Consider the following 19953-nt stretch of genomic DNA (forward strand, 5'->3'; position numbering starts at 1 on the left):
AGAGACTTATAAAAAAAATGCCATGAGGTTTACATAAGAACATAAGAGACGCCAATGTTGGATCAGGCCAATGGCCCATCTAGTCCAACATTCTGGGTCACACAGTGGCCAGAAATACCAGGTGCCATCAGGAGGTCCACCACTGGGGCCAGGATTCCAGAAGCCCCCCCACTTCCCCCCCCCAAGCACCAAGAAGACAGAGCATCACTGCCCCAGACATAAGAACATAAGAGAAGCCATGTTGGATCAGGCCAATGGCCCATCTAGTCCAACATTCTGGGTCACACAGTGGCCAGAAATACCAGGTGCCATCAGGAGGTCCACCACTGGGGCCAGGATTCCAGAAGCCCCCCCACTTCCCCCCCCCAAGCACCAAGAAGACAGAGCATCACTGCCCCAGACATAAGAACATAAGAGAAGCCATGTTGGATCAGGCCAATGGCCCATCTAGTCCAACATTCTGGGTCACACAGTGGCCAAAAACACCAGGGGCCATCAGGAGGTCCACCACTGGGGTCAGGATTCCAGAAGCCCCCCCACTCTTGCCCCCCCTAAGCACCAAGAAGACAGAGCATCACTGCCCCAGACATAAGAACATAAGAGAAGCCATATTGGATCAGGCCAATGGCCCATCTAGTCCAACATTCTGGGTCACACAGTGGCCAGAAATACCAGGTGCCATCAGGGGGTCCACCACTGGGGCCAGGACATTAGAAGCCCTCCCGATACATACGATGAAAGAGTTCGTAATACTTTTTGGGAACACTGAATTTAGATGACTCGGCATTAAACATATACTCAAGAAAGGGAAACCATTTCAAATGAAGATTAGCGTTCTTATGGTAAAGGTTAGCATTTTGCAAGTACATCAGAAATTTTATCCATAATATAGGAGTCCCATATTTTCAAATGCCAAGAGGATAGTAATAACGTGTTGGGGGATTTCCAACTACTGGCAATAACCGCCTTAGCAGCCATCAGTCGGATCGAAATAAGGTCCTGTCTAGGTTTAGGGATATGGGAACAGTTCCAATAATCTAAGAGTACAAGCCCAGGTTTCATTGGGATCAAATAACCTGTGATATCTTTGATAGATAGAATTACCCTGGACCAAAATTGCTGAACATATGTACACGCGCACCAGCTATGGATGAACGTACCTCATTCACCACAGGATCGCCAACAGTGTGAGGGATTCAACGTGGATATTTTATGAAACCTCGTGGGAGTGAGATACCATCTGGTAAGGATTTTATAGCTTTGATTCTGGATATTTAATGATTGGGATCAAGGTGATGGAGATGACCAAATTTTGTCCCAGTCTGAGGATGAAAAGATAGTTTCACAGTCGGTTTGCCAGGCCTTTTGCTAGCTTAAAGGTTTCGTTGATTGAGAGTGAAGTAACTCTTTGTATATGAGCGAGATGTAACTTTTAAATGAGTTTTGGTTGAGTTTCATCAGACCGAATGAGGTGAGTGGCCTGCTGACATTAGTATGCCTCTTCAAAGAATCAATCAAGTGGGTAACCTGATTATATTCGAACCATGATATTGTACACTTGTGCTTCCTTCCTAATAGATTTTCTCTATGACAGAATTGTTTAAAATGACAGAATGGATATTGTTGATTTGGTTTGCTTTCCACGTTGTGAATGCTGAGTGAGCTTGCCCAGGGACAAACCATGCTATATTAGGGAAAATTGTAATAGGTGAAGCAGGTGGGGCTCAGGTGTTTTTCCATTTATCCCAGGTAGTCATTAAAGCGGAAAGAAAAATGTTTTGATGAAGTGATAACGATCTATTCGAACTGGTTTCCCATATCAGAGATTGGAAAGGGACTTGGGGTAGGCAAGTTTCTTCTATTACTTTCCAATCTGTTATAAAAGAGGTGCTGTAGAACTTCTGGGCCCCGGGCATTATGTTTGACACCCCTGTTACACTGTATCCCCTAGCTATGAATTGGGGGCCCCCGCTTGTTGGGACAGCAGCACCTTGGTATACATAAAGTGAAATCTTTCGTCTCTCCTGTTAAAGGATCTCAAGTAGCTGGGACTGGCCTTTTCCACATAACCTCCCTGGAGGTTAGATTACTGGTCAAGCAGGAAATGCGGCTATGACACAACGACCTCTTTCGAGCCATTGCCCTGTATATATTTATTTATACTGGATTCAGAGATTGTACTCTGAAGTGACTGATCACTTTTACTTTCTCTTGGCTGACCAGTTCACATTATAAAGTAGTCTTTTAGGGGTTTATATTTCTTGTGGATAGATTGAGAACAACTGCCAGATATAAACCGTTACCAAAAAGTCAGGCACCAGTGCTTGTGAAAGGCAAACAGCACAGTTCTTTATTTCACAGAAAACTCAACAGGGGGTGGGATATTTACACAGGAAATTTCATTTCTTTATAGAATAAAACTTCACTCTGCTTTCACATAGGCTGTAGGCTTATCACTCTGTTTGTCACAGATGTCTTTAGTACACAGAAGCCGTTTGTGATTCCACTCTCCAGTATCTGACTGTGGTTAGCCTTTGGACTTTATCTGCCAGGTTCCCTGAGACTGACTGGTGCACCTACTCAAGCTTTTCCAGTCTCCCCCCCAGACCTTTAGTCCTTCCTATAACCACCTTACAGATTCCCTTAAAGCAGTGTATCTGGTGTTTTTGTGTTTACTGAGGAGTTATACTGTTTCTCCTCTCCGTTCACTCTCATTAGAGGGTACCAGTTAGGAACGTTATTCAGCCCCAGTTTTCCTCAAACTGCTGGCTTGCTGTCTAACTCAGCTCTAGAAGCTACTTTCCTCTCAAGAGCTCTTCAGCTAACTCTCTTCCAACTGACTCTGTCAACTGTCAGCTCTCAACTGTCAACTGTCACTTACTGAGAATTCCGAGCAATCTTGCCCTCACCATTCTCAATCATGTGACCCAGCAGCTCTTTTGTTTACCTTCTGCTGTTTACCAAACCTTTATTTCCATCACAGCGGTGTAGGACCATCATCTCATATAATCCTACTTTGTCTAGGCAGGAAAGGTAATAAACCCCTCAAATTTCTCTACTTCTCAACTGTGGCCCCCTAAGCTCTGGAGCTCCCTGACTGCAAAAGTCCATTTGGTCCCCTCTTAGGGTTGCCAGCCTCCAGGTACAGCCTGGATGTCTCCTGGAATTACAACTGTTCTCCAGATGAAGAAGGAGAAGAAGGAGGAGGAGAAGAAGTAGAAAGAAGAAAAAGAAGGAGAAGAAAAAGGAGAAGGAGGAGGAGATTGGATTTATATCCCACTCTTCACTACCCAAAGGAGTCTCAGAGCAGCTTACAACCTTTCCCTTCCCCTCCCCAAAACGGACACCCTGGGAGGTAGGTGAGTCTGAGAGAACTCTTTTGAGGACTGCTCATGAGAGAAAAACTCTGAGAGGACTTGTGATTGACCCAAGGTCACACCAGCAGCAGCATGTAGAGGAGTGGGGAATCAAACCCAGTTCTCCCAGATCAGAGTCCTCGCTCCTAACCGCTACACCAAACTGGCTCTCAGAGATCAGTTCCCTTGGAGAAAAATGGCTGCTCTGGAGGGTGGACTCTAGGGCATTATAGTCTGCCGAGGCTCCTCCCCTCCCCAAACTTTGCCCTCCCCAGTCTCCACCCCCAAATCTCCAGGAACTTCCCAACCTGGAGCTGGCAGCCCTTGCCCCTCATTGACGGCCTTCTGAAAGTCTGCAAAGACATTCCACATGGCTTTGAAATGGGCCCCAATGGGTTGATTTCAGTAAGCACCACAATCTCAGCACCATGGAGGCAATCATACCAGCCTACTTTACAGACCATTTTTAATTTATTCACGTTATTTATAGTCCACCTTTCTCACTCGGACTTAAGGCAGGTTACACTGAATGAGTCAATACAATCAACAAGATGGGATATGCAATAAACAGTGAAATGGGATTTAGGTTGTAGAACCAACCAGAAATCCAAAAACAGAACTGAAACAAGGCGTAAGTGTTAACGTATTAAATGAAGCATCTGGGGGAGCGATGCTCTGTCTTCTGGGTGCTTGGGGGGTGCAACAGTGGGAGGGCTTCTGGAGTCCTGAACTTGCTGGTGGACCTTCTGATGGCACCTGGGTTTTGGCCACTGTATGACACAGAGTGTTGGCCTGGATGGGCCATTGGCCTGACCCAACATGGCTTCTCTTACGTTCTTATGTCTGGGACAGTGATACTCTGTCTTCTTGGTGGTTGGGGGGGCACAGTGGGAGGGCCTCTGGAGTTCTGGAACTGCTGGTGGACCTCCTGATAGCACCTGGGTTTTGGCCACTGTGTGACACAGAGTGTTGGACTGGATGGGCTACTGGCCTGATCCAACATGGCTTCTCTTATGTTCTTATGTCTGGGGCAGTGATACTCTGTCTTCTTGGTGGTTGGGGGGCAACAGCAGGAGGGCTTCTGGAGTTCTGGCAGTGCTGGTGGACCTCCTGATGGCACCTGGGTTTTGGCCACTGTGTGACACAGAATGTTGGCCTGGGTGGGCCATTGGCTTGATCCAACATGGCTTTTCTTATGTTTTTATGTCAGGGGCAGTGATACTCTGTCTTCTTGGTGCTTGGGGGGCAACAGTGGGAGGCCTTCTGGAGTTCTGGCCCCACTGGAATTCTGGCCCCACTGGAGTTCTGGCTCTACTCCTGTTGGACCCTGGGTTTTGGCCACTGTGTGACACAGAGCGTTGGCCTGGATAGGCTACTGGCCTGATCCAACATGGCTTCTCTTATGTTCTTATGTCTGGGGCAGTGATGCTCTGTCTTCTTGGTGCTTGGAGGGGGGGCAACAGTGGGAGGCCTTCTGGAGTTCTGGCCCTGCTGGTGGACCTCCTGATGGCACCTGGTATTTTTGACCACTGTTTGACACAGACTGTTGGCCTGGACGGGCCATTGGCCTGATCCATCGTGGCTTCTCTGATGTTCTTTTGGTGGTTAATGCATGCTTTCAACAAAATAAAATAAATAAATAAGATCATGAGCTTGGAGCACATTCCTTGCGAAGCAAAGCTACAGCATCTGTCGTTAGCCAAGGCGATGAAAAATTTAAAAGAGACACGATAAAATTACATTATAAAACTGTTATAATATGTACATTGTGCGAACCACCCTCAGTTCTGAAAGGTAGAAAGGTGGCTAATGAAACATTTAAAAACCGATAAATAAATACCCAAATAAATCAAACTAATCATGAGGTTGGTGGACCTTCCCTGTGAAGCAAGGGTACAGCATCTGTTTTCATTTTTGTTTTAAGTTTAGAAAATACCTATATAAACCCCACATTTTAGGGGGCTTTGAAGCCATGCCACAGTTTCCCCCCAATACAGGCCATGTTTGACAATACTGTGGCACCGGCAAGAAAACAAAGAGATCAGCGTAATAAGATCTGGCTGTGAACTTTGACTGCTGTGTTTCAAGGGATCAGGGGTGCTGCTAATCCACTTCATTTTTGTTTCCCAGAACACAGCAGATGGGGTTTCTTGGGAGATGCCCGCACAACAGATTGCTTCTCTTCTGTCTGGCACAACACTGCTAGGCATAATTTGCTATGCACTGATATCCACTTGCCTGCTCCTTTTGGAATTAACGCTATGCCTAGTAGCGAGGAGCCACCGCAGGCTGCTGCTGAAAACAGCATCCCTGCGTTAAGATCCACCTCCTCTTCTGATAACGTTTACTCAGGACCAGTGTTCCATCTAAGCTGAGTTAGTTTGAGCTAGCTCATAGTTTTCTAGCCTCCAGCTCACACATTTTTGTCTTCGCTCAGGAAGGATGGCTCCAGAGCAAACTGATTTATGCAGCAGCCAAGTCAACTGCTCACAGCTTTAATACCGGTAGCTCACAAAGTAGAATGTTTGCTCACAAGACTCTACAGCTTAGAGGAAGCATGGCGCAGGGCTTTCCCGTATCATTCTGCCACATTCACTCCCACTTGTGCGAGCCAATGAGGTGGACTGCAATAGGGAAATGTCACCGGTTGCTAGCCGTCATTGCGAAACCTTCACACGGAGCTGCCGTTTTTAGCGGCAGGCCTGTGTCGAATGCTGCGTCAGTGCTTCTGCAGTGCCTGTAATTTGTATAGTGTTTTACATATCCGCCTATGTAATAACCAGAGGTCATTTCGGGGGGGATCGTGGGGGATCGCAGTTCCCCCAGGTGAGGTACGGGGGCGGGGCACATGATGAAGCCCCGCCCCCTGCTTCTGGCCGCCCCGCTTCCGGCCCTCATTCAGCCAGGAGGAGGCAGGAGAAGAGGGAGGGTAAGTTGTTTCCTCCCTGCCTCTCCCCACCCCTGCCTGCCTGGGGCCAGGGAGGGCCTTCGTGGGGCTTCCTTGCACTCCCGCCGGCCTTGCAGGTCCACCGCCGGGCCCCTCATGGGGCTCGGCAGTGGAGGTGCAAGGCCGGCGGGGGCCGGGACCGTTGGGGGCAGGGTGTGTGGCCTTATGACACACTTCCGGTGATGTCAGGGGGTGTGGCATATGCTAATGAGTTATGCTAATGAATTCCCCTAGCTCTTTTTCTACTAAACGACCCCTGGTAATAACCATGTTCAGATCGTTCCTGTTATTCCCATTGTACTGATGGACAGCTGAGAGAGAGAGAGAACTTCCTCTGGTGTATGGACCTCAAGAATCGTTCTTTGCACAGAACTGAGGGAGTTACGTGTGCTATAGAGCCATAACGAGCCAGTCTCAGCATCTCACTGCACTACAGTGGGATGAAAAATGTTGAACTACCCCTTGAGCTCGTAGAGCAACCTTTCAACCTACCCCACCACACAGGATCGTTTATTCATTTCTTTACGAGGCACATCTTCCCCAACCCTCATCATCAGGCCATCAGAGAGGGGGCAGGCGCCCTCCTCCTCCCCCGTGCGCTCCCTTGGCAGTCGGGGTTCCTCTGGTTGGACATCGAGGCAGGATTCCTGGCCCCTCCGGGAACCCCCGCAGTGGCTCTTCTGTGCCCTGGAGACGGAAGGCGGGTACCCCTGGGGGTGTTGCTTGAAGGGGCTGGGTGGCTCCCCGTCGGCCTTGACTTCCTCGGGTTTGGGTGTGACATCCGACTCCTGTCTCTCTTGTCTGTCAGTCCAGACGTGGGAGGGCAGGAGGGGGTCGGGGAGGGTCCCCTCCTGACACATCCCAACACTCTCTTGTAACATCCCTGTCCCCCCCCCCATTCCTAATAAAACTGGTTTGTTCCGCAATAGGTTTGGGGAAAGTGAAATGTAATCGCAACCAAGCCTCTGCTCTGTAATCTGGACTAAGTCTTTCGCATTGGTGACTACTGGCAGAGCCTGCCACCCCACCAAAACGCACCCAGAAAGTGCAGCTTGGTGTGGGTGTTTAAAAAGAAAATTGCATCTCAAGGCCTTGCAAGTCAGAGCACATCTCTCTCTCTCTCTCTCTCTCTCTCTCTCTCTCTCTCTCTCTCTCTCTCTCTAGCCTGAGTCAGGATCATGTCCCCCTCTTCAATACTGAAACCAATAAAGGTGCAAATAAATTATCTTTTGTGCTTCAATTACCGTGCTTTCACAAGAGTAAATGGGGCTACTCCCACGTAAAGTATGTGCCGAAGGGGCACACTTACTCCCAGTTTTGCCACAGGAGGTGGCGGTGGCTACAAGCATGGACGGCTTCTAGAGGGAATTGGATAAGACAGGGGTCCTTTTCTGCAGGAGCGCACAGGAGCGGATCTCCGGCACTAAAGAGCCCAGGGGGCGGGCACATGCAACAAGCCCCACCCCCTGCTCCCAGCAGCCCTCAGTCAGAGCAAGAAGCAGCCAGGTAAGTTGCAGAGCCCCCCCAGCCCCCCCGGTCCAAAACAGTCCAGTGGCACCTTTAAGACCAGGTTTTATTCAGGTACAAGCTCTCCCTCCTCTAAGGAGAAGTCCATCAGTGGCTATTAGCCACAAGGTACAGATAGGTACTCTCAGTCTGGGGCAAGTGATGCTCTGTCTTCTTGGTGCTTGGGGGGGGGGCAACAGTGGGAGGGCTTCTAGTGTCCTGGCCCCACTGGTGGACCTCTTGATGGCACCTGGTGTTTTTGGCCACTGTGTGACAGAGTGTTGGACTGGATGGGTCATTGACCTGATCCAACATTGGCTTCTCTTATGTTCTTATGTAATGTACCGTCAACATCCACCAAGGTATAGATAGGAACTCTCAGTCTGGGGCAAGTGATGCTCTGTCTTCTTGTTTCTTGGGGGGGGGGGTCAACAGTGGGAGGGCTTCTACTGTCCTGGCCCCACTGCTGGACCTCCTGATGGCCCCTGGTATTTCTGGCCCCTGTGTGATACAGAGTGTTGGACTGGATGGGCCTTTGGCCTGATCCAACATTGGCTTCTCTTATGTTCTTATCAGAGGGAACTGGATAAACATATGGAGCAGAGGTCCATCAGTGGCCACAAGGGATAGATAGGAACTCTCCATCTGGGGCAAGTGATGCTCTGTATTCTTGGTGCTGGAGGGGGGGCAACAGTGGGAGGGCTTCTAGTGTCCTGGCTTCACTGGTGGACCTCCTGATGGCACCTGGTATTTCTGGCCACTGTGTGACAGAGTGTTGGACTGGATGGGCCACTGGCCTGATCCAGCATTGGCTTCTCTGATGTTCTTATGTTCGTAAGAAGGGGGAGTGAACAAGGCTGCTGAAATGCTCCAACACTTCAATGCGTGTGCCAAAAAAATAAATAAATGCAACCTCCCCCCCCAACAGACGGAACTCCTGAGAAGTCTGAACAGTTCACACTGATGGCGTGATCATCAGAAGCAGCACAGCACTCGCAAAGATACGAAAGGCTGCTGCAGTCTGGAAAAAAACTCTCCCCCAGTGAATCAGTGCTCACTTCTCCAGATGCAAACGAGAGGGCCATCATTTTGCAGACCTCTAAAAGGAAAATCACAGGGGTGGGGAGAGGAGGCTTGGAAATCCATCAGCCTCACAAAGAAACTGGCACAGACGACAGGCGTTATCTGTCTCTCCAAATGCAGGCAATTTTACCCCAACTCCACCTCCATAATTTTCCTTATAAAGGCATGCAAAATGATTTCCCTCCTATTTGCATCTGAAGAAGCGAGCTCCGAGAGCCAGAAGCTCATGCTGGGAGAAATGTCGTAAGGCTTTCCGGTGACCCTGGACTTCTGCTTTACGAAGATGGAGGATACTTTAATGGAAGGAGTCAGACTTGGGCTTCTTCGGCCCCTGCCACACGGGGGAAAAAAAGAACGGCCGAAGTGCGGCTTTTTAAAGCTGCACCAAAAGAGACACGTGGCGGCGGGATCAGATAGATCCCCTGAGCCGCCGCACAGTTGCTCCCCGGCATGATCAGATGCCAGGGGGAAGCCACTGCAGGGAGACCGAGGCAGCCGAACTGCACATGTGTGCGCGTGCACAGTTCGGCCGGGAGCCTCGATTGCTCCTGCAGACGGGTGCGCCGGCGATTTCATGGCCGTACTTGCTGCACCGTTCCAGGTTGGTGCTACCTTTTACTTGGGGTTTTTTTTGCAGCGGGTTTTAGGCCGGAAGGGACGGATCGGGGACGGGTGCATGCCAATTCCCAGATGTTGCGGTGTGCTCGCGCCCGTTTGCTGCGCCCCCGATCCGTCCCTCTTTTGGCCCAAAACCTCCCGTGTGACCAGGGCCATCATGTGGCATGCAAACCCAGGTTTAAACTTCCATTCGAGGCAGACATAATATCGGGAAAAATGCTAGACTGGAAAGTGACCTTCCATCCATGCCAAAGGGGGCACGCTTACTCCCAGTTTTGCCTGATCCCTTGGGGATCAGCAGATCTTCCAGCATTTTTTTAAAGCGACAGGTGAGTGCTGGTACAGTCATCCCTCACTTTGCAAACCCCCCACCTTACAAGCCTTAAAAAAGAGAGAAAAAGTAAAAGAAAACCTTGCCATATTGTAGATCATAGTAGGTGAATTGGGATTATCACAGACACTATCCAATCAGTGCTATGCAATAGGGACCGAATTAGCAGATTCCCCCCAATCTGGATCTTTCCCCCCCTCTTACAGTCTGTTGATGCTCAGACACAACCATTGATTAAAACTCCAGTTGCACTCCCCCATTCTTTACATGACTGAGCTACTACATCAGGAATTCTTGTTACCCTGTGATTTAATCTATTCACCATCGATTTTAAACTATTGATTAAAACTCCAGTCGCATCCCCCCCAATCTTCACACGACTGAACTACTGCATCAGGAATTGTTGCTGCCCCGTGATTTAATCTATTCACAAGTAACAAACAGGCAATTTAAAAAATCTTCTCATTTGGGGGGATAGGGGTGATTTGGTGGATAATGCGATCATTACTACGAGCTCCCGAGATAATAAATAAGGTAGGGGAATTCTTACTGGTCTTTGCTTCTGTGTCTGTCATGATAATTTTGAATGGTCTCAAAGATCGAGACAGCGGGCTAGTCTGCATTATCCTTTCCCTCACTTGCAAGTTCCTGTTTGTTTTTTTTGGGGGGGAGACTCTCTGCTCTGCATGTGTTTTGCGCCCTCTACTGGTCTATTTGATACTATCTCAGTTCATGTCTCGCATAGAAACCCGCAGCTGGAATCTGCAGGGAAATCTGCTAAACATAATCTGGTGTAATACCGAATCGACCACTGGAGGGAGCAAAACACATTCAGACTCCCCTCCCAAGAAACAGGAATTTACAAGCACTGAAAATGAGAATGCGGAAAAGCCCAGTAACGGAGATTCTGCTTGTGCAACAGGTGAGGGAGTGAGTGTTATAGATTTTTCAGGGCTATTTTTGGGCAGGAACGCACAGGAACGGAGTTCCGGCTGGCTTCAGAGTTGGCCACGCCCACTACAGCCAAAACTCCTGCACATGCATGGCTACAGAGGGAAGGCCTGGAGAGCGACACCCCCCCCCCCCCCTGCCCCTGGGCGGGGGCCAAAATACAAAAAAAAAGCCCTGGGTTTTGACAACAAACAAGGTAAACAGAATAAGAAGCAAAAGGTGGGTGTGGCTGGATGACCACACTTCTGGTAACATGGGGGTGTGGCCTAATGTGCTAATGAGCTGTGCTGTCAGGGGTGTGGCCTAATATGCTAATGAGTTTCTACTGTTTGGGTGTGGCCTATTATGCTAATGAGTTCATTCTGAGCTTTTTCTACAAAAAAAGCCCGGGATTTTGTCCTGGTTTCTCCAAATCTTTTAATTAATACATTTTATTTAATGTCTTCTCAAAGCACAATACCACAAATATCGAAGAAGGTTCATAAAAACATAGTTTGTTGGCGGCATGTGGAGAAACATTAAAAAGGCCCTTAAACACATCAACAAAGGTTCTAGCAGTGCAGTCGTCATAACCAGTGTTCCCTCTAAGCTGGGTTAGTGTGAGCTAGCTCACAGTTCTTTAGCCTCCAGCTCACAGATTTTTGTCTCAGCTCAGGAAGGAGGGCTCCAGAGCAAACTAATTTATGCAGGAGCCAAATCGCTCGCTCACAACTTTAATGCCAGTAGCTCACAAAGTAGAATTTTTGCTCACAGGACTCCACAGCTCAGAGGGAGTATTGGTTGTAAGTATTTAAAATTGCTCTTGATATCCAGGCTACCGAAACAGAGAAGCAGCTGGTTGAAAAGACTTGACTGAACTGCACAAACACAGTGACAACCAAAAGCAACGTGCAGGACATGGTAAACTACCTCTGTCCTTTAAAATCTGGCTTCCAGGGAAAAACCAAACAAAAATGAACTACTATGAGTTGAATTGAGAAGGGGGCAAGGGCAGCTGAAATTCTCAACAAAATATCACCGTCCTCTTTCACAGACCACGCAGAGAGGAAAGAACCACAAAGACAACAACAACAACAAAAACAGTCACTAATGACACCAGTAACAATACTATCAAGTTCTAACTTCTAAATTTTTCTACTGGCTGTTATTTCCCCACTGGTATGGCACCCATTTGCCACCCTACCAAACCTGGCAAATCGATGTACTGTTGAAGTTAAAATGTAATTAAGCATCCTTCAAGAAAAACTGTCCTTCACCATTAAAGATATTAATTTCGAAGTCAAGTTTTGTTCAGTTCGACAGATCATGTCCCTTCACCGTTTACCAGTTGGTTTCAAGTTGTCAGGGGGCTGCGGTGGCTCAGTGGTTAAGACGCTGAGCCGCAGACCGGAAGGTCGGTAGTTCAGCAGTTCGAGACCCGAGTGCCGCAAGACGGAGTGAGCTCCTGTCTCTGGCCCCAGCTCCTGCCAACCTAGCAGTTCGAAAGCAAGAAATTGCAAGTAGATAAATAGGTACCGCTTCGGTGGGAAGGTAACAACGTTTCGTGCGCCTTGGCGTCTAGTCATGCCGGCCACATGACTATGGAAATGTCTTCGGACAGCGCTGGCTCTTCGGCTTGGAAACGATGAGCACCGCAACCCTAGAGTTGGATTTGACTGGCTTTCAAGCAAGGGAAACCTTTACCTTTACCTTTTACCTTCAAGTTGTCAATGAACACCCAACCAAGCAATAAGGAACGTGGGATTACTGATCCAAGACAGAGCGGACCTTGACTGATGCCAACACGTTGGTCCAAAGAGCCAGAGGACAAAGCGCAGCAGATTATCTGTTCACAGGGCTATTTTTGGGCAGGAACGCACAGGAACGGAGATCCGGCTGGCTCCTGAGTTGGCCACGCCCCGCAGGAACTCGTTAGCATAACAGGCCACACCCAACGGCAGAAACTCATTAGGATTGGGTACATTAGGGGTGTGTGGCCTAACATGCAAAGGAGTTCCTGTTACAAAAAAAGCCCCTGGGTTTTGACAACAAACAAGGTAAACAGAATAAAAAGGGAAAGGTGGGTGTGGCTGGAAGACCACACTTCTGGTAACATGGGGGTGTGGCCTAATGTGCTAATGAGCGGTGCTGTCAGGGTGTGGCCTAATATGCTAATGAGTTTTGCTGTTGGGTGTGGCCTATTATGCTAATGAGTCCCTGCTGGGCTTTTTCTACAAAAAGAACAAAAAAAGAACAGACTGCTCACATGGGCACATGGATCTATGTTAGCCATCTCCAAGGAGAGAACGGTAACAAAAATCTAGAAATCAAAAATTGACAGAAAGGCAGCTCACTTGGGCTCCCAAAGCACAGGAAGCCCTGTCCCCCATTTAGGGAGAAAGTCAGACAGGGAAACCTTCATAAACATTTGTCATTCCGATGAGAAATCTTAAAGACAGATCTTACCAGCAGAACAAGAATCACTGGTCCTTGATAGATGTAGTCGATGTACTTCCCTGGTTCCTTTCCAAACCAGCATCTGTAAATAGAAAGTCATTTATAAAGCTAATTCAAATCCCATACATCAAGGAAATTACAGCCGGGCCAAGTTGCACCTTCAGGAATTGCATGCAATTACTTTCTAAATGGGGAGTTTCGGTTTTCATCTTAATTATGCACACGCAAGGAAATGGATGGATCTGGTACCCTGCCATCAAACTTGTTTTCTTTAGGTGGGAGCGGTAAGCGGCTGAATTATTATTGTTATTATCATTAATTATCATTTCAGGCGTCGTTTTTCAAAGAGCCATAAAAAGATTTCAACCGTCATGAAAGCCCGAGGAGGGAGGAGGCCGGACTCTTTCTGTATTACGGGGGTCAGTTGCACACACATGAGCCTTATTTCAGGACTGTGGGGACTCACATCTGTCAATCAGCCATCACACGTCAAAATGAAACTTCCTGTTTGAGGGCTTCCTAGAGGCAGCTGGTGGACTCCTGTGGTGAGACAGGATGCTGGACTAGATGGACCTCCACTGGTCTGATCCAGCAGGGCTCTTCTGATGTTCTTTTCAGGGGAAGGCCTGGGCCTCTGTGCCCTGTTGAAGGCCCTCCAGAGGAACTGGCTGGCCACTGTGTGAGGCACAATGCTGGACTAGGTGGGACTCTGATCGGATCCAGCAGGGCTCTTCTGATGTTCTTATCAGGGGAAGGCCTCGGCCTCTGTGCCCTGTTGTTGGCCCTCCAGAGGAACTGGTTGGCCGCTGTCTGAGACAGGATGCTGGACTAGATGGACCACTGGTCTCATCCAGCAGGGCTCTTCTGATGTTCTTATCAGGGGAAGGCCTCGGCCTCCATGCCGTGTTGTTGGCCCTCCAGAGGAACTGGTTGGCCACTGTGTGAGACAGGATGCTGGACTGGATGAACCACTGGTCTCATCCAGCAGGGCTCTTCTGATGTTCTTATCAGGGGAGGCCTCGGCATCTCTGCCCTGTTGTTGGCCTTCCAGAGGATGCTGGACTAGATGGACCTCCACTGGTCTGATCCGGCAGGGCTCTTCTGATATTCTTTCAGGGGAAGGCCTGGGCCTCTGTGCCTTTTGCTGGCTTTCCAGAAGAACTGGTTGGCCACTGTGTGAGACACAATGCTGGACTAGGTGGGACTCTGATCGGATCCATCAGGGCTCTTCTGATGTTCTTATCGGGGAAGGCATCGGCCTCTCTGCCCTGTTGTTGGCCCTCCAGAGGAACTGGTTGGCCGCTGTCTGAGACAGGATGCTGGACTAGATCGACCACTGGGCTGATTCAGCAGGGCTCTTCTTATGCTTTTATCAGGGAAAGGCCTAGGTTTCTATGCCCTGTCATTGGACCTCCAGAGGAACTGGCTGTCCCCTGTGTGAGACATGATGCTGGACTAGATGGGACACTGATCTGATCCAGCAGGGCTCTTCTGATGTTCCCTGGGCAGAACTCCACCTCACACCATTTTTCAGTGAAGCCAGTTTGTACTTTTAGTAGTGAACTACCAAATATTAAAAACTCTCGGGGGAGGGGTTTTTTTTGGCTTTCTGCATTTCCTGTTTGACCTGATCTGCTCAGGCTAGCCTGATCTAAATCGTCGAAGCTAAGTGAGGTCGACCCAGGTTAATACCTGAATGAGAGACCACCAAGGAAATCCAAGGTTGTGACACAGAGTCAGGCAATGGCAAACCACCTCTGTCTGCCTCCTGTTTTGAAAACCCTACGGGGTCACCGCAAGCTCACTGTGACTTGACGGGCACTTTCCATGCCAATGGTCTCCACCTAAACTGACAGTGGGCGGGACCAGCCCGCTCCCACCTACCGGGCCCTCTGGAACATTTGGAATTGTTCTTTAAAAGTGTCTCACGCTGAACGATTCTGGTCCCTCTCATGGTCAGGATATTTTCTTTTTTTATTTATAATTTTTTTTATTTATTTACTTACATACATACACATGGACAAAACCAGAAGGAAAAAAACAACAAGACAAAAAACATATTACATAAGACAGATCCCTCCTCTTTTCATGAGTTGTATTTCTCTATACATGTCTAATTAAAAAATGTTTACAATGATTCACTCTGAGTGCTCGTTTCTATCCATTTATATACATTTGACCATACTTTTTGGAAAACTGAATTCATATTTCCGTGGATTTTTGTGTGTTAAATTATCCATTTGGATTTGTGTGTGTTAAATTATCCATTTCAACCACTTCAATCACTTCGTTAATAAAATCCCATCTATCTGGTGTCTTTTCATTCTTCCAGAACTTAGCCCATACTATTCTTGCTGCTGTCAATAAGTGGATTACCACATATTTTTCCTTCTTTTTCCAGTTTTCAGGTAATATATTTAATAAAAATATTTCAGGATCTGGTGGAATTTGTAAGGTTGTCACTTGTCTTATTAACAGATGTACCTCCTTCCAATATTTTTTTACTGCAGTACACGTCCACCAGGCGTGATAGAAAGAGCCTACCTGGGATTTACATTTCCAACACTTCTTGTAGGTCCCAGGATAAAAGCAGGCTAATCTGTCAGGTGTCAGATACCAGCGATGAAACATCCATGGTCAGGATATTTTCATGGGGAGTGAGCTGATAGGAGCGTTTGCGTTTCTGGCTGGTTTCTTATATCACCGTTCTCACTAGCGTAGGTTCTCCATTTCTGTGGATGCTTCTTACTTTTGCGATTCTGTCTTATCCCCAGCCATACCATGCGTAACTATACTATTTCCCCCGCTGTAAAGAGCATTTCCTCCCAACAATTAACACTGACCCACTGCATAGGCTAATGCTGAATCCACCCTGACCTAGATAGGCCAGGCTAGTCCCATCTCATCAGATCTCGGAAGCTAAGCAGGGTCGGCCCTGGTTAGCACTTGGATGGGAGACCACCACGGAAGACCAGGGTTGCTATGCAGAGGCAGGCAATGGCGAACCACCTCTGAACGACTCTTGCATTGACCTGAATGGCCCAGGCTATTCCGATCTCATCAGGTCTCAGAAGCTAAGCAGGGTCGCCCCTGGTTAGTACTTGGATGGGAGGCCACCAAGGAAGTCCAGGGTTGCTATGCAGAGGAAAGCAATGGCACACCACCTCTGTTTATCTGCCCTGACCTAGATGGCCCAGGCCAGGCCAGGCTCATCAGATCTCGGAAGCTAAGCAGGGTCAGATCTGGTTAGCACTTGGATGGGAGACCTCCGAGGAAGTCCAGGGTTGCTGTGCAGAGGAAAGCAATGGCACACCACCTCTGTTTATCTGCCCTGACCTGGATGGCCCAGGCCAGTCCAGGCTCATCAGATCTCGGAAGCTAAGCAGGGACGGCCCTGGTTAGCACTTGGATGGGAGGCCACCGTGGAAGTCCAAGGTTGCTGTGCAGAGGCAGGCAAGGGCAAACCCTGAAAACTGTGTGGGGTCACTATAAGTGGGCTGCAACTTGATGGCACGTCCCACCGCTGCCAACATGCTTTTGTAGTCAGTCACCCCCCCCCCGCCCGATAGGTGGTGAAAGACTACAGTCTTGTCCCCTGGAGCACACAGAAGCGGATGAATCCCCTGGCTTTACTCACAGTTCATTTTCGTAATAGAGCTTGCAGACAGCCCAAGCGACAATGATTGGAAAAGGAATACCTGCAAGGGGGGGAAATGGGAAAGTCAGGATCATGTCGACACACACCACTTTCCCACGGGGAGGTGTCAGGGTGGAGTCCTAGTCGGGCCCTCCAAGTCAACGGCCCTTCCCTTGCCGACTCCGGACCAATGCTCCCTCTAAGATGTGAGTCCTGTGAGCAAAAATTTTACTTTGCGAGCTCCTGGCATTCAAGTTGTGAGCGAGCGATTTGGCGACTGCATCATTTAGTTTGCTCTGGAGCCCATCCTTCCTGAGCTAAGACAAAAGTGGGTGAGCCGGAGGCTAGAAAACTGTGAGCTGGCTCACACGAACTCAGCTTAGAGGGAACACTTCTCTGGACCACTTCAATGGGCAAAGCAACGGGGCTTCATTCATTCGGGTGGAGGGACTGACGCTCCACCCCGGAATCTCCCGCTGGCCCATATAAGCTGAAGCCTGTTTCAGCAGCTGTCCTCAGCAAGAACATTTCAAGGAGACGTCGCCCAGCTCGTAAGACATCGATCTGAGCATGTTTGTATTCGAATCCAGAGGACGAACTGACCACATTCCTAGTTCTCCACTCTGCCCCAGCTTCTAGCTCTGAGCTTCCCCCAAGATCGGAAGGCCTACTTCCGCTCCCAGTGTGACAAGGGTTGCCAACTTCCAGGTGAGGCCTGGAGATCTCCCAGAATCACAACTGATCTCCACACGACAGAGATCAGTCCCCCTGGAGGAAATAGCTCCTTTGGAGGAGGAGGAGGAGGAGGAGGAGGAAGAAGAGGAAGAAGAAGAAGAGGAAGAAGAAGAGCGGCTTACAAACTCCTCTCCCTTCCCCTCCCCACAACAGACACCCTGTGAGGTAGGTGGGGCTCAGAGAGCTCTGACAGAAACTGCTCTTTTTCAAGGACAGCTCTTATCAGAACTATGGCTTTTCCAAGGTCATCCAGCCAGGTGCAAGTGGAGGAGTGGGGAATCAAACCTGGTTCTCCCAGATTAGAGTCCACGCACTTAACCACTACACCAAACTGAGGTAGGTAGGTAGGCAGGCAGGCAGGCAGGCAGGCAGGCAGGCAGGAAGGAAGGAAGGAAGGAAGGAAGGAAGGGACACCCTGTGATGTAGGTGGGGCTGGGAGAGCTCTCCCGAGGACTGCCCTTGAGAGAACAGCTCTGAGAGAGCTTGTGACTGACCCAAGGTCACACCAGCAGCTGCATGTGGAGGAGTGCGGAATCAAACCGGGTCCTCCCAGATTAGAGTCCGCGCACTCAACCACGACACCCCCTCCCCCAAGCCCTCCCCTCCCTAGGCTCCATCCCCAAGATTCCAGGAGTTTTTCATCCAAAATTGGCAGCCATGTCTCCACCTCTGGAATGACAACCGACCATCAGGCTACAGAGCTCCGTCCCCCTGAAGAAAGCGGCTGTCTTGCATGGCCCGTTTTGCATACTCTGCTGAGGCCCCTCCCCCTGACCTCCAGGAATCTCTCAACCCAGAGTTGACAACCGTGTGACCCTGCCTGCTTCAGCCTCCCCCTTCCCCCCCTTTATAAATTTAACATATAAAACCATACACATGCTACATCAATACAGGATTACCTCCCCAAATAATGACAGTTTTTGTCAGGGGTCATTTCCTGCAGGAGCGCACAGGAGCGGAGCTCCGGCAGTAAAGAGCCCAGGGGGCGGGCACATGCAACAAGCCCCACCCCCTGCTCCCAGCAGCCCTCGGTCAGAGCAAGAAGCAGCCAGGTAAATTGCAGAGCCACCCCCCCCCCCCCGCCGACAGCACCACAGTGGCACCTTTAAGACCGAGTTTTATTCAGGTACAAGCTCTCCCTCCTCTGCGAGGACAGATCTGCACGTCCCCCCCCCCATAGCTAGCAATCCAAAACAGTCCAGTGGAGCCTGAGCGGTGGGTGTTGCCTTCTGACACACTTCCAGTGATTTCAGGGGGTGCGGCATATGCAAATAAGTTATGCTAATGAGTTCCTGCACCTCTTTTTCTACAAAATGATCCCTGCATGGGAGAGATATTTTATATTTCTTCTCCACCTGCTTCAGCCTCCCTGATAACTGAAGCTGTCTGGCTGGCCCAGCAAGACCTCGCTAGCTCCCGCCTCCTTCACTGCTTCCATTCTAGCAGAGTGCACACGGCAAAACGATTCCTTGGGAAGGAACGGGATGCTGAGAAGGGCAACAGAAGCCTTGCCAGATCCCTTTCGAGGACACTCACACCATCCGATGAAGAGAAAGACCCACTTCCTGAGCTTGTCCGTGGAGTAGGTCATCACGATGGCCGTGTGGAGGTAGCAGCCTTCGACAAACATCCAGAAGAAGTTGGTCACCACGAAGTAGTTGAAGATCGTCGTGATGCAGCGACACCAGGGCTGGACGAGGGAGCAAAGGAGATTTGTAGGTAAGGCTGTGGTTCGGACCCATCGCAATGACCGAACCTAATGGAATGGCTGGACAAGAGTGGCGGTTTCTTTTCTTTTTCTTTTTGTAAATTTATTTTCCATTTAGCCAGTCATATAGTATTCCCCATCTTTACCAAAAAGTCTCTTCTGGTTTATTTTTAAAAAACATATTCAGCTTATCCATCTCTGCTATTTCTAGAATTTTATATTTCAATTCTCTTATGGATGGTAAACTCTCTGATTTCCATCTCTTTACTATGAGGATTCTAGCTGCTGTTAAGAGTGGCGGTTTCAAGGACTTCCTCGCAATGCTCCCTCTAAGCTGTGGAGTCTTGTGAGCAAAAATTCGACTTTGTGAGCTCCTGGCATTAAGGTTGTGAGCGAGCGATTTGGCGACTGCGTACCTTAGTTTGCTCTGGAGCCCTCCTTCCTGAGCTGAGACAAAAGCGTGTGAGCCGGAGGTCAAAAACTGTGAGCTGGCTCACACTGACTCAGCTTAGAGGGAACTCTGCTCCCTCAACACACGCAATCAATTTGGATTATTCATTATGTTCTAATCCTGCTCTTCCGCCAAAGATTGCAGGGCAACAGGCACAGTTCCGGCATAGGGTTGCCAATTTCCAGGTGGGGCCT

At 49.1% G+C, this 19953-nt stretch overlaps 1 protein-coding gene across 1 annotated transcript in view; it reads right to left on the minus strand.

The window, feature by feature from the left end:
• LOC107114819 (corticotropin-releasing factor receptor 2) overlaps positions 1-19953 on the minus strand; it is a 138529-nt gene that overhangs the window by 38581 nt on the left and 79995 nt on the right. The window contains exons 5-7 of the mRNA XM_015416413.1: positions 19137-19290; positions 16866-16926; positions 13238-13310 (exon numbers count right to left, since the gene is read on the minus strand). Of these exons, the coding sequence (XP_015271899.1) occupies positions 13238-13310; positions 16866-16926; positions 19137-19290 (288 nt within the window). The remainder of the gene's footprint in view (positions 1-13237; positions 13311-16865; positions 16927-19136; positions 19291-19953) is intronic.

The sequence above is a fragment of the Gekko japonicus genome, unplaced genomic scaffold (assembly GCF_001447785.1).
Source record: "Gekko japonicus isolate JY-2015 unplaced genomic scaffold, Gekko_japonicus_V1.1 scaffold1703, whole genome shotgun sequence".
NCBI classification, from domain to species: Eukaryota; Metazoa; Chordata; class Lepidosauria; order Squamata; family Gekkonidae; genus Gekko; species Gekko japonicus.